Source organism: Microcaecilia unicolor, chromosome 7, assembly GCF_901765095.1.
Source record: "Microcaecilia unicolor chromosome 7, aMicUni1.1, whole genome shotgun sequence".
In the NCBI taxonomy this organism is placed as follows: domain Eukaryota; kingdom Metazoa; phylum Chordata; class Amphibia; order Gymnophiona; family Siphonopidae; genus Microcaecilia; species Microcaecilia unicolor.
In genome coordinates, this window is record NC_044037.1 from 74,361,252 (window position 1) to 74,375,489 (window position 14,238).

At 45.8% G+C, this 14,238-nt stretch overlaps 1 protein-coding gene across 3 annotated transcripts in view; it reads left to right on the forward strand.

Moving 5' to 3' along the window:
* Positions 1–14,238, forward strand: part of TRMT12 (tRNA methyltransferase 12 homolog) — a 68,793-nt gene that overhangs the window by 12,476 nt on the left and 42,079 nt on the right. For all 3 annotated transcript variants that reach the window (XM_030209688.1, XM_030209687.1, XM_030209689.1), the window contains 2 exons: positions 5,841–5,927; positions 12,229–12,397. In XM_030209688.1, coding sequence (XP_030065548.1) covers positions 5,854–5,927; positions 12,229–12,397 — 243 coding nt within the window. In that variant the 5' untranslated portion in view covers positions 5,841–5,853. The remainder of the gene's footprint in view (positions 1–5,840; positions 5,928–12,228; positions 12,398–14,238) is intronic.

Sequence of the window (14,238 nt, forward strand, 5' to 3'; positions counted from 1 at the left end):
CATCAGACCATGTGTACGTCCAACCTAAGTATGTCACACAAAAGAGGCAAAAGGATAGGAGCGAGTGCAAGTTTCAGTGTAAAAGAGTTGGGTGCCAATCTTGCTGAGGGAGGAAAGTTTTGATATTGCTGTTAATATCTAACATCTGTATCTGTAGTTGGCAGTGGTGCTTATTTATTTATTTACTTATAAAATGTATATCCCACCTAAATGGGTAACAATATCACATCACAAATTCACATATAATACAAACAATAACAATACCTACTGTTTCCTTGTCATCAAGCAGATGAAGCCATTACGTATGGGTTGTGTCCATCAACCAGCAGGGAGAGATAGAGAGCACTCAACTTTTCACAGTGCCTCATGGCCAGCTAGCTCCACTGCCTCTTCAGTATTCTCTATCTCCCCAAGCAGGGTGGCTGCAGCTTCTTCAAGGTCCATCAAAAATCTGCCTGGGGGTGGCTTCTGGCTTGCCAGTTAGCCGGGGTGTTAGAGGCTATAGCAGCTTCACTTTGAAGGCACATAGGTCAGCCCTTTCCCAGCCTTACCCATGCCCCCGTGGATGTGGACATATTAGCTTGCTTTTCCCTGGCCTTTCCCACTCAGTGGATGCAGGCACATTGGTTCGCCTTTCCCTGCCTTTCCCACTTATCTGAGCCTCCGGAGTGATTTTATTTACCTCTTTTGCCTCTGCTTTTCTCACAGCGTTAAAAAAAAAAAAAGTCGCATCGTGCTTTACTGCATCGACCTTGGAAAAGAGGTTTTTTTCTTGAGATTCTTCTGCAGGACCGGAGCTGTGATACGCGGTCTAGTGAGGTAAGAGTGTTTTCTGACTCCTCCAGGGTGGGCCTGCGATCGGGACGTTTTTGGCGCGCACCGCCATTTTTTGAATTTTACCGCCGTTTTCGGCGATGGCTGCGGAGACTGTAAAGCGCTGTTCTAAATGTGGCAAGCGCAAATCAGCAGCGGGGCTCTGTAATTCGTGCTGTACAGACAGTAGAGCCGGCCCGAGCATGGCGAGCGGCGATCTTTCGCGCTCTGAGCTGGCAGCGGACGCCATTTTGGATTTTCCACATGGCGCGGCCTCCGTTGCGACGGAGAGCCCTGAATCCGGGGGGGGGGGGGGGGGTCCACTGAGTGAGGCTAATAATAAAGCTGACAGCCCTATGCAGGATCCGGGCGGTCAGGGAGCGGTTTTCTTCCCTGATTTTGTTTTAATGCTGCATAGGGCGTACATGCTTAAAAGAGCTCTTCCACAGGGATCTTCGGACCAAACGAGCGGCGGTAGAGGAGACTTTGCACAGTCTGTGCCAGATAGGGGCTGTGACCCCGGTGCCTCCCGCCGAACAAGGTCTAGGCCGCTACTCCATTTACTTTCCGATCCTGGACTTAAAAGAGCTAAACAAGTCCTTAAGAGTGCAGCATTTTCACATGGAAACCCTGCACTCCGTCATTGCGGCGGTACAGCCAGGAGGGTTTCTCACATCTCTGGACCTGAAAGAAGCTTACTTGCACATACCAATTTGGCCCCCGCACCAGAAGTTTCTGCGGTTTTCGGTGTTGGGAAAACATTTCCAGTTTCGGGCCTTGCCTTTTGGCCTCGCCACAGCTCCCCGAACCTTCTCCAAGGTAATAGTGGTAGTAGCTACCTTTCTCTGGCAAGAGGGTATCCGGGTTCACCCATACCTAGACGACTGGCTCATCAGAGCAGACTCAGAAAAAGAGAGTCATCTAGCTACAGCCAGAGTGGTTTCAGTCCTTCAATCTCTGGGCTGGGTCGTCAATATGGCCAAAAGTTACCTGACTCCCTCGCAATCTCTAGAATATTTAGGGGCCAGGTTCGACACAGCCTCGGGCTGTGTGTTTCTTCCCGAGCAAAGGCGATGCAAGCTTCAGAATCAGGTCCGTCTGCTCCTGAGGATGCCCCGCCCGCGAGCTTGAGACATTGTCCAGCTGTTGGGATCGATGACGGCCACCTTGGAAGTGGTGCCATGGGCGAGAGCGCACCTGAGACCTCTACAGTATTCTCTACTTCAACGATGGTCTCCAGTATCTCAGGATTATCAGTGCAGACTTTCTTGGCTCCCTGCGGCCCGCCTCAGGATGGAGTGGTGGCTCTCGGACAGCATGTTACGGTGGGGAATGCCGCTGGCGCTCCCCGATTGGTGCCTAGTTGTGACAGATGCCAGCCTAATGGGCTGGGGTGCTCATTGCCAGGGGAAGCATGCCCAGGGTCTGTGGACGCCCGACGAGTCGGAGTGGTCTATCAACCGCCTGGAGTTGAAAGCGGTGTTTCTGGCTCTTCTGGCCTTTCAAGTGACCCTGGAAGGATTGGCTGTCCGAGTGATGTCGGACAACACAACAGCAGTGGCCTACATAAATCGACAAGGCGGCACTCAGTGCAGAGCTCTAGCCGCGCAGGCCGAACAAATTTGCCACTGGGCCGAGCTGCATCTACAGTACCTGTCACCAGCTCACATTGCAGGTCAGAGCAACGTGCAAGCCGACTAAGCAGGCATCAGATCGATCCAACGGAGTGGGAACTAGCAGACGATGTATTCCTGCAGATATGTGCCAAATGGGGCAAGCCAGTGATGGATCTTATGGCGACCAGTTCCAATGCCAAAGTCCCGTGCTTCTTCAGCAGACGGAGGGATCCTCGCTCTGCCGGGTTGGATGCCTTGGCTCAACCCTGGCCCCTGGGCTTGCTGTATGTCTTCCCTCCGTGGCCCTTGATAGGGCGAGTGCTCCTGCGGATTCGGCTGCATTCAGGAGAAGTGGTGCTCATCGCCCCGGATTGGCCCAGGAGGCCTTGGTATGCGGACCTCCAACAGATGCTGTTGGAGGCTCCCTTTCCATTACCTCTGGTTCCGCACCTGTTGTCACAGAGTCCGGTGGCCATGGAGGACGCCTGCCGCTTTGGTCTTATGGCATGGCGATTGAGAGGGCGCAATTGAGAGATAAAGGCTACTCAAATAAGGTAATTTCCACTCTCCTGCAGGCCCGTAAGCGCTCCACTTCCATGGCTTATGCCAGGATTTGGCGCCAGTTTGAAGTCTGGTGTGTTTCAAGAGCGCTTTCTCCGTTGCGGGCTCCTGTCTCGCCGATTCTGGACTTTTTGCAGGATGGTGTACACAAAGGCTTGGCCTATAATTCCCTGTGGGTGCAAGTGGCAGCATTGGCCTCCCTGCGTGGCAAGGTTGAAGGCATGTCCTTAGCTGCTCATCCAGATGTGGCATGGTTTCTTAGAGGGGTGCTTCGGCTCCGTCCTCCCGTGCGGGCACCTTGTCCAGCTTGGAAACTGGGGTTAGTATTGAAGGCCCTTCAGGGGGCTCCCTTTGAACCGCTTCGGCGTGCTTCAGAGAAAGATTTGACACTGAAGGCCGTCTTTTTAGTGGCCATTACCTCGGCGAGACGGGTGTTAGAGCTCCAGGCGCTGTCCTGTAGAGACCCTTTTCTGCAATTCTCAGAGTCAGGGGTCACGGTTCGGATCGTGCCTTCCTTCATGCCTAAGGTGGTTTCAGCGTTTCACCTAAACCAGCCTGTTTTTCTTCCCTCCTTTGTTGAGGAGGAGTTTCCAGATTCATTTGGGCAATGCACCTTTTGGATGTGCGCAGGACTCTGTTGCAGTATGTGCGAATTACAAATTCTTTCAGGACCTCTGATCATATTTTTGTGCTGTTTGCAGGTCCTCGCAGAGGGTCTTCAGCATCTAAAGCCACTATTGCCCGTTGGCTCAAAGAAGCTATCTTTTTAGCATATCTGCTGTCTGGCCGGGCTCCGCCTTTAAGGCACATTCCACAAGAGCGATTTCCTCTTCCTGGGTGGAAACTGGAGCACTATCTCTTCATGAGATTTGCAGTGCTGCAACATGGGCTTCTAAGCTCTCTTTCGCCCGACATTACAGGCTGGATGTGGCTGCCAGGAGGGATGCGCGTTTTGGAGCACAGGTGCTAGCGCGTGGTGTGGCTTGTTCCCACCCTATTTAGGGATTGCTTTGTTACATCCCATAAGTAATGGCTTCATCTGCTTGATGACAAGGAAGGGAAAATTAGGTTCTTACCATGATAATTTTCTTTCCTTTAGTCATAGCAGATGAAGCCATGAGCCCTCCCTGTATGATTGTCTGTATTGCAGTGATTCTGATTTTAGGTGCTGTTCTTGTTTCCTGAAGTTATATTCCTTCCTTGGGGAGTTGGAAAACAGTCTTCAGGATTCTTGTTACAGTTATAGGAGGATGAGTTCATTCCCTCCAGTTCATGGTTTGGGAGGATGAGTTTATTCCCTCCAGGAGGATGCAAGTATTCCCTCCGTTTATACAAAGTGGAGGACGAGTTTATTCCCTCCAGGAGGATGAGTTCATTCCCTCCTTTTGTGAGTTCATGCCCTTGTTAAGGGGCCATCGTTCGCTGTGAGGAAAGTTCGTGTTATTGCCATTGCGGTTTGCCATACTGCTTTGGAAGCTTCAAATACTGAAGAGGCAGTGGAGCTAGCTGGCCATGAGGCACTGTGAAAAGTTGAGTGCTCTCTATCTCCCCCTGCTGGTTGATGGACACAACCCATACGTAATGGCTTCATCTGCTATGACTAAAGGAAAGAAAATTATCATGGTAAGAACCTAATTTTCCCTTCCTAAGCAACCAGAAACTTTAAAAAGTCTCGCCACAAGATATTAAAAGGGCTGAACAAATAAGTCTTCAGAAATGTCTTAAAATGTCCTGCATTAGTACAGTAATGTAGATAGCTGGGCAGGGCATTCCACAGTCAAGGATTTGCAACCAAAAAGGCTGCTACCCATGTACAAGCATAGTGCATGCTTTTTTGATAAGTCAGTTGCCAGTTTTTATTGTGAAGTCAGATCTCAACCCTCTTGCAGATACAGTTTGATCCCAGATCAAAAATACCATGCAATCTTGCCATACACAAGCCATACACAACCTGATGGATAAAATACAAGATCTTAAATTGAATCCTATATTGCACAGGCAGTCAGTGCAGATGCTTCAAAGCAGGAGTGATATGCTCACATCACGAGTGCCCCGTAATGACCCTCACTACAGCATTCTGCACCATCTGCAGCATTTTAGTTTTCACAACTGGCATCCCCAGGTACAAATAATTACAATAATCTATCCTCGATATCACCATACTTTGCACAACAGTGCGAAAATCAGAAAAAGACAACATTGGTTTCAGCCGATATAACAAACGTAATTGAGCAAATAATGTACCAATGATACGGGTAATCTGAGATTCCATAGTAAGATGTGCATCCATTACTACCCCCAATAATTTCATCTCATTCCTAATCTGCATTTCCACATCTGAGGCCATCTATCATTCCTCTTTCATCCTACAGTCATGTCAGTTTTATTCTAATTCAGAACCAATCCATTTGCCTCCATCCACTCTTGAATAGATGATATCATGTAAGTTGAAACTTGGCTTGTCAAATCAACAGCCCACATTGGAAAAAAGAACTTCACGTCATCAGGATACAATCTATATTCCATACCTAAATTTTTAAGAACCTCACACAACAGTGCTAAAAAAATGTTAAACAGAAGGGCAAAAAGCACCAATCTGTGTGGTATCCCCCTCCAAACCACAATAACCTCTGACAGTGTTCTGCCACTCCGAACTTGCATACTACAACCAGCTAACTACGAAGAAATCCAACCATAAACTTTTTCTCCTGTCCCCAATTATTGGTACATTCTCTACCTGATATGGACTGAGAGTGAAAACTAGATCTGGAAGATAGTAAAACAGAAAGTAAGCAAATACAGCATGTGATCTTTCCCATCAGACTACTCTGTTCTTTGTTTCTCTTTTAGCTTTGGATACAGAATGGAAGAAGAAGAGAAGGTGGACAATACAGTTACAGCACTGGTCACAGAGTCACTGTTTTCAGAGCTCTACAGGTATGGATTAGTGAGAAGAGCTGTTACTTTGAATGAAGGTGCCAAATATCTAGAATGGTAATCGTCTTCGTACCACTTTTTTCCTTTACTTTTATCATATTTCAACTTAATGTAATCACATCCAAAAAGCCCGTTACATGAGCAAAATAGAACAATCATGCTAAGCATAAAAACAATCCAAAAAAAGTATATATATTTGTCCACAGTATATAAATAAGGGCCAAAACCAGAAAAGAAATATTACTTAAATTAAGATGACAAAATCAGGAACTATACGAATCTTTGTAAGGTATACACAAAAAGTAGCACATATGAGTTTATCTTGTTGGGCAGACTGGATGGACCATGCAGGTCTTTTTCTGCCGTCATCTACTATGTTACGAAGAGGCATATTTTCAAAGCACTTTGGGAGGCTAAGTTCCATAGGTTTCTATGGAACTTTGGGAGGCTAAGTGCTTTGAAAATAAGCCTCTATGTATGTATACGAATCTTTGAACCCATAAACAGCTCACTAAATTGCGGAAATATAGACACAAGATAGCATTGCAATCTAGTCACTGCTAAGGTTGTCCTTTGTGTGATCACCTGTAAGGATAATTCCAGGAAACCTGTGAGATTCATATGAGATGAAACTTCCTGCTATATGAGACCTAGAACATCCCACAGTTAATAGATATTGAGCCCTCTCTACTGACAGAAGAACATCCAAAAAACATTGTCAATACATCAGTAAAATACTTCTACACCATATCCACCAGGTAAACCAAGGGAGACTTCAGGCAGTTCAGAAACCTCACATTATTCCTTCGCATCTGATTTCTCAAGTACTTCAATCACTGATGTAAAAAAAATCCTCTTATCTCTCCCCAAGGCCCCATTAAAATCTTGCACCTTAGTCGTCCTAGCTTCCAAGGTTACATTTATTTGAGGTACTGTTTTATGGCTCAGGCCATCCAAGCAATTTACAATGTGAACTATAGAAAAGAGAAAGGAACTCCAATAAAACACAAAAAAAAAAAGATAACACTTCACCAAAGGTCTCACAGGTCTTGGACCTGCTGTCCCATAACCTCCAAAGAGAGGCAAGGCATTTCTAAATAGGTATGTTTTTAACCCTATTTTAAAGTTTGAGAAAGAAGGCTGTATTCGGAGATCCAGAGGGAGCCCATTCCATAAAGTGGGCCCTACAACATTAAGCCAGTCTTAATAGCATGCTGTTCCAGCACTTAGCCTGTGCTACAGTGGTCTCAGAAACAGTTGTTCTATAGTGTCCCGCCAGACCAGCACAAACAAATGGACTATGCACCTCTACCAGCAGGTGGAGACAGAGAACTACTGACTTCTAAGCTACCTACAAGTGGGCTGTGCAGTCCCCCTAGAGTTGGTCTGTTCTCGGTCTCCGGCAGGTGGAGGTGGTAAGTCTTTGCAGGAGCTAGGCCTTAGGCGTGCGGGGTTCCTTCTCCTTCAGTCTCTTGTGGAGTCTTTGGTAAGATTCTGCTAATTAAAAAAAAATTGCTGTCAGGTTTAGTTTCGGCTGGTTTCCCTCTTAGTACTGAGTCCTTTTACTGGACTGAGATGGGGGCCCGTGGGGGTCTCTTTGGCCTCAGGTATGTCAAACCGGGGGGACTGGATCCATCCCCCACCTCACATTCTTAGTGGTGCCTCAGCTGCTTAGCTGTTTCTGGCTGACAGCATCTTTGAGACCCTGTGGAGTCTGCCTGCTGGTAAAAAAAAACAAAATAGCACTCATAGCCAATGCTGTTCTTGTGGTGCCTTTCCGCAGCCTTTAGCCCTTTGTTTGAACCCTCGCATTTGCATGGGTCTGGTGCTCTTCGGGGCTCCATTTGTGGTGCCGATTTTGCTTTCATTTTGTGGTGGTATGAGCGGTGAGAGGCTTAAGAGGTGCCCAGTGTGTTTCCATCGGGGTTTGGATACAGCGGGAACATGTAAGTCCTGCACGACTTGAGCAGGGGGCAAATCATGGGTGTCTTCCTCCCGCGGGGACTCCTAGATTGCTGAAAGTGCCAGTGAATCTTTAATGATGGTGGTTCCTTCTTTGGCGGGATCCGCCACCATATTTACAGCAGCATCAGACATATCGGTTCTGGACAGCTCCCTCAGTGAGACAGCCACTCTGGCAACTGAACAGAATGCTAACTCTTTTGAGAACCTCGGTGCTGGATTTTTTTTCCTGGTTTTATTTTAGCCATATTCTGAGCCTTCTGCCTCCTGAAGTCAGGTGTTCAGTCAGGATTGGAGCCGAGGGTCCAAATGTCGTTTCTCTCCCCCGCCCCCCCAGGTTTCTTCCTCTCCCTTCATTTTCCTCCTCCTCCTCAGCGGCAGAGACTAGCTTGGGATAGGGAGGATTTAGCAGATGATGATGCCCCACTTTCTGAGGAAGAAAGGGATTGACCTGAAGATAATCCTCTGGTTCTGGAGGGTTTGGGGGCCACCGAGGGTTGGATGGAGGAGCTGCATCCAGGGGAGGACTTCTGGTTATGCAAATTTTCAGGAATTGATTGATCAAGTATCTATGGTTCTGCGTTTCGAGGAGGAACCTAAGGAGCCTCCATGAGTGGTATCTTCATTGTTAAAAGAGATTAGAAAGGTTACTAAATCCTTCCCAATGCATCAAGATATCAGGGATGTGATTCAGACGCAATGGAAGTCTCCTGACACCCCCTTTAGGGTTACCTGGTCTATGATTGGGCTCATTTTTGAAAGAGAAGGACGTCCATCTTTCGACATAAATCTGAAGATGGACACCCTTCTCCCAGGGACATCCAAATCGGTATAATCGAAACCCGATTTAGGACGTCCCCAACTGCACTCCGTTGCAAGGACGGCCAAAGTTCAAGGAGGCATGTCGGAGGCATAGCGAAGGCAGGACTTGGGCGTGCCTAACACTTGGACATCCTTGACCCATAATCCAAAAAGGACGTCCCTGACGAACACTTGGACGTTTTCACCCGGACCTGTTTTTTTTTTACGACTAAGGCACAAAAAGGTGCCTGAAATGACTACAGATGCTGGCTTCCCATGACCAGATGGCTTGCATTTGGTTGTTTCTGACATGGATGTCTTTGGTTTCGAAAATCGCTGAAAATCAGAAACGACCATGTCTAGGGACGTCCAAATCTAGGGATGGCGAAATTTAAGGATTTGGACGTCCCTGACTGTATTTTCGAAATGAAAGATGGATGTCCATCTTGTTTCAAAAATATGGGTTTCCCTGCCCCTAGATTTCACCGTTCTGCAAGGACGTCCAAATCGCAATTTGAACGTCCCTTTCGAAAATGCCCCTTGATGTGTCTGTACCTGAACAAGATAGAGAAGCCTTGCAGCCACCTGTAGTGCATGCGATGATCAGTTACCAAGAAGAATACTGTCCCTGTTGATAGTGGTACTGCTCTCAAGGATCCTCTGGATCACAAAATGCAGTCCCTTTTGAAATAGAGTTTTGATGTCACGACCTTAGTGGTTCAGGCTACTATTTACGGTGGTCTAGTAGCAGCTAGAGCCTGTTTCCGTTGGGCAGAGCATGTGTTAGACAGGGAGGCTGATGACTGGGCTATGGTGGATCAGGAATTAGCTAAGATAGAAATGGGTGCTTTCTTCCTTTTGGATGCTATCCTGCTTATAATCGAACGAGAAAAACGCCCAAGTTCCGGCCTAAATCGGGAGATGGACGTTTATCTCACAAAAACGAATAACGCGGTATAATTGAAAGCCGAACTTGGACGTTTTCAACTGCACTCCATCGCGGAAGCATACAAAGTTGACGGGGGCGTGTTGGAAGGCGTGGTGAAGGCGGGACTGGGGCATGGTTATCACCCGAACAGAGATGGGCGCCTTTTGCCGATAATGGAAAAAAAGTATGCGTTTGTAGCTAGAATTTAGGGCACTTTTCCTGGACCCTGTTTTTTCACGAATAGGGCCCCAAAAAGTGCCCTAAATGACCAGATTACCCCCAGAGGGAATCGGGGATGACCTCCCCTGACTCCCCCAGTGGTCACTAACCCCCTCCCACCACAAAAAAATGATGTTTCACAACTTTTTATTTTCACCATCAAATGTCATACCCACCTCCCTGGCAGCAGTATGCAGGTCCCTGGAGCAGTTGTTAGGGGGTGCAGTGGACTTCAGGCAGGTGGACCCAGGTCCATCCCCCCCACCTGTTACAATTGTGCTGCTTAATGCTTATTAGTCGTCCAACCCCCCCAAACCCACTGTACCTACATGTAGGTGCCCCCTTCACCCCTTAGGGCTATAGTAATGGTGTAGACTTGTGGGCAGTGGGTTTTGAGGGGGATTTGGGGGGCTCAACACACAAGGGAAGGGTGCTATGCACCTGGGAGCTGTTTTACCTTTTTTTTTGTTTTTGTAAAAGTGCCCCCTAGGGTGCCCGGTTGGTGTCCTGGCATGTGAGGGGGACCAGTGCACTACGAATCCTGGCCCCTCCCACGAACAAATGCCTTGGATTTATTCGTTTTTGAGCTGGGCGCTTTCATTTTCCATTATCGCTGAAAAACAAAAACGCCCAGCTCACAAATTGTCGAATAAAACATGGACGTCTATTTTTTGCGAAAATATGGTTCGGTCCACCCCTTCACGGACCCGTTCTCGGAGATAAACGCCCATGGAGATAGATGTTTTCGTTCGATTATGCACCTCCATGTATGATTTGTTGCACTTTTCTGCAAAGTTCATGGTGGTCGGTGTGGCAGCCTGGGGTCCTTGTGGTTTAGGGGCTGTTGCAGCTTCCAAATCTAAACTCAGTCGATTTCCCTTCAAGAGTTTATTAATTGGAGAGAAGTTAAAGAACCAGACTTAATGACATGCTGTTCCTGCATTTGGGCCTGTGCCACATTGGTCTCAGAAACAATTGTTATAACATCTTTAGACTTGCCAAACATCTTCAAGAGAGAAGAATTACGCCCCTGTATGACATCCCAGAGTGACACTTTCTGTAACTTCTGCACTACAACATTAGAATCAACTTCTCCCCCCACTTGGGCAATTTCACTCGCAATTCATCGAGTTTGCTGACCTCTTGCCATCTGAGCAGCTCTATTCAGGGGAGCAGATATAGCCATGGTGGTGGAGGGGGTCCCTCTGACAGCGACAAGGCCAGCATACTTCCAGCTTCACCCAATAAATACTGATTCTTCACATAGCATTACTTCTGAGTTGCAGTAGAGCGGTCCTTTTGACGGGGCTTAGAAAAGTCCTATCTATACTGCCAACCTGCAAGTCCACCAGTGCAGTTGAGGGAAGAGCCACATCAGAAGCCACAGGGACTCAGTAAATCACCAGAGTGGTCTCTCTCATCACAGGGACTGAACCAAATGCAGAGAGATATTGCCAGGTCTTTCCCTTTCTCTTTCCTATGCTGAAGCTTGATAAAACTCCAGAGACGGATCAAAGAAATGCCACAGGTAAGAGAGCACCCATTGGCATGTCTTAACCAGTTGCTATCTAGCCTTCCTGCCACTTTTGACTAGAAAGCTTGCTTTCTGCAAGAACTTCTCACCTAGCTTTTATTATCCTGAGCCAGCTATTTAAATCTCTGCTATATCCTACCTGTAACCCAAATATTTAGCTACAGACTGTGGCTGTGGAGTGCAATCATCAATTGTTATAATACAAACTCAGGAAATTGGGGTAAGTATGACACCATCCCTTAAACAGTTGTTCACTTGCACTTGGTAATTTTTTCCAAGTTTTCTGAGTTTGTGTTTTGCTGATCATGACCGCCAAATCATTTTTTCAGGGCACCCCATCATATATCTTTCACGATCAAGAAACCTGATCAAAAGTCCCGGATTGTTATACAGTATGATACATTAAGGCCAGTTCAATCATAGGGTGCCTGGTAGGAGCCTGTTCTATGAAAGAACATAGGTCCCTACTATCCTTTATAAACTACTAGCCTACCAGGTATATATGTGCCTGGCAGTTAGGTGCGAGCACTTATGCCATTACTAAAGCTGGTGTAACTCTGGGCATTCCAGCTGCAGCTACTGAAGATGTTGGGTTTTGGATGAAATATTAAAACGAGGTCTATACAACCTTTAGATCTCTTAGATGACATTTTATTTCCTACAATATACATACCAGAACTATGATCCATTTCCAAAACAGATTGTGTAGCTTGGTGCCTGTCAAAATCCCCTTCTTGGTGCTAAAATATATAATTTCACACATAAAAATTCTGTTCTAGCCTTTGGCCTACAATGTCTAGTGGCCAAATAATTGTTTTCCTTTTTTTGATTCTGCAAACTTTTCTTTCACATCACAGGAAGTACTTGGAAAGGAAGGGGATCCTGGCAAATAGCTACCGAATGCAGAAGCAGGCAGATGGTACTGTTACCTTACCAGTCCTGGAAGAGAAACTGACAGAGTCGATCCTACAGGAACTCATGGCAAGTGTGGCCCCTGGGAGCACCTGTGCAGTGACACAGATGAAGGTCAGCAAGGTTTTGTTTGTATTGACTGACAACCAAAAATGATAGAATATTTGTGTATATTAAATAGTGAAACTGTCATTAAATAAATTAGTTTTCTACCTGAGGTTTCCAATTTATTACCAGAGTACACACTCCAGATTCTTTTACACAAAGTACTCCTTACACCATATATATCTTAAACTTGTTTATTATATTACACGTGCCTATTTATTACTACTAACCTCGAAACTCACATTCTCACGTCGCATTCACACATAGCTCACAATGCTTTTGATATGATAAACATCTATATCACATTGTCATTTGATCCACCGTTTAGCTTTTACATCCACATTCTAATGTAGAACAGCAGATCCACAACTGCTTCAATTCCTTATTTCAAACCATTTCAAATCGGTGCCTCCAGATCTATATCAGGCATCCTTCTTGAGCACAAATTATAGTGCTTACTACTGTTTATGCTGATCCGTCAGTTCAATTCATTAAGCTCAAAGTTCAAACTTCTTTGTAAACCCGGGCAGCTGTACTGAAAGGCAATTTGAGACTGTGTTCATTGGAGCCGACTCTGTGGGTGCTTGAGCACCCCCAATATTGAGAAAATTCCTTGTATGTGTCCAGGGAGGGGTTATTTTCATTGGGCATAGCACCCCCAATAATTTTGAAAAGTTGGCTCCTATGCCTGTGTTCCATGCAGAACCCCGCAGCATGAGAAAGGCTAACGAGGGGCACAAGCCACAAACATTCACTCCTCATTGATGAACCTTTTAAAGTCTTTTAAAGCCAGCTGATGTTCTACATCTTCTCCAGTTTCTCTATGCGAGACCACATTTCGGAAGTTTCCTTCATCAAGGAACTAATGCCCGATATCTGTGTAATATATGTAAAAAAACATACAAATACAGGCACAAGTAATATTGGCTTCAATCATTCTATTATACTTGAATTATTCAATCTAAAACAAGGCTGCTTACCATCGGGACTTCAGCTGGATTAACATACCTGGTTCCAATAGATGGTTTTATTTATCCACCCACACAACATGTGAAAGTGAAAGGGTCATTTATTGTATTATATGCCCTTGTTTGCTGTACTATATAGGGCACACGAAGAGGAAGCTTAAAAACCGCCTGGCTGAGCACATTAGCAATATTAGAATTCAAAAGGTAGATGCCTCATTGGTCAATCATTGGATAGAAAAAAAGCATAAGATCGAAGATTTAAAATGTGTAGTGTTGACACAGTTAACAGGACCTATTCGGGGAGGAGATATAAGTACTCAGCTTCATAATATTGAACAGAGTTATATTTTTGAATGGGCTATGGTGGCCCCTAATGGCCTCTATCTTGAGGTAGAGTGGCTGTAACGTGATTACGTCACCAGAGGGGTGGAGTAAAGGGATATTTAAACCATAGTTCTTTATGCTCTTGTGTACAGCACTCTTTGGAGTGTGGTGACAAACCCTGACTTGGATTGAAGTCCCGATGGTAAGCAGCCTTGTTTTAGATTGAGTAATTCAAGTATAATAGAATGATTGAAGCCAATATTACTTGTGCCTGTATTTGTATGTTTTTTTATATATATTACACAGATATCGGGCATTAGTTCTTCTTGATGAAGGAAACTTTCGAAATGTGGTCTTGCATATTGAAATGCGGTCTCGCATAGAGAAACTGGAGAAGATGTAGAACATCAGCTGGCTTTAAAAGACTTTAAAAGGTTCTTCATTGAGGAGTGAATGTTTGTGGCTTGTGCCCCTCGTTAGCCTTTCTCACGCTGCGGGGTTCTGCATGGAACATAGGCATAGGAGCCAACTTTTCAAAATTATTGGGGGTGCTAAGCC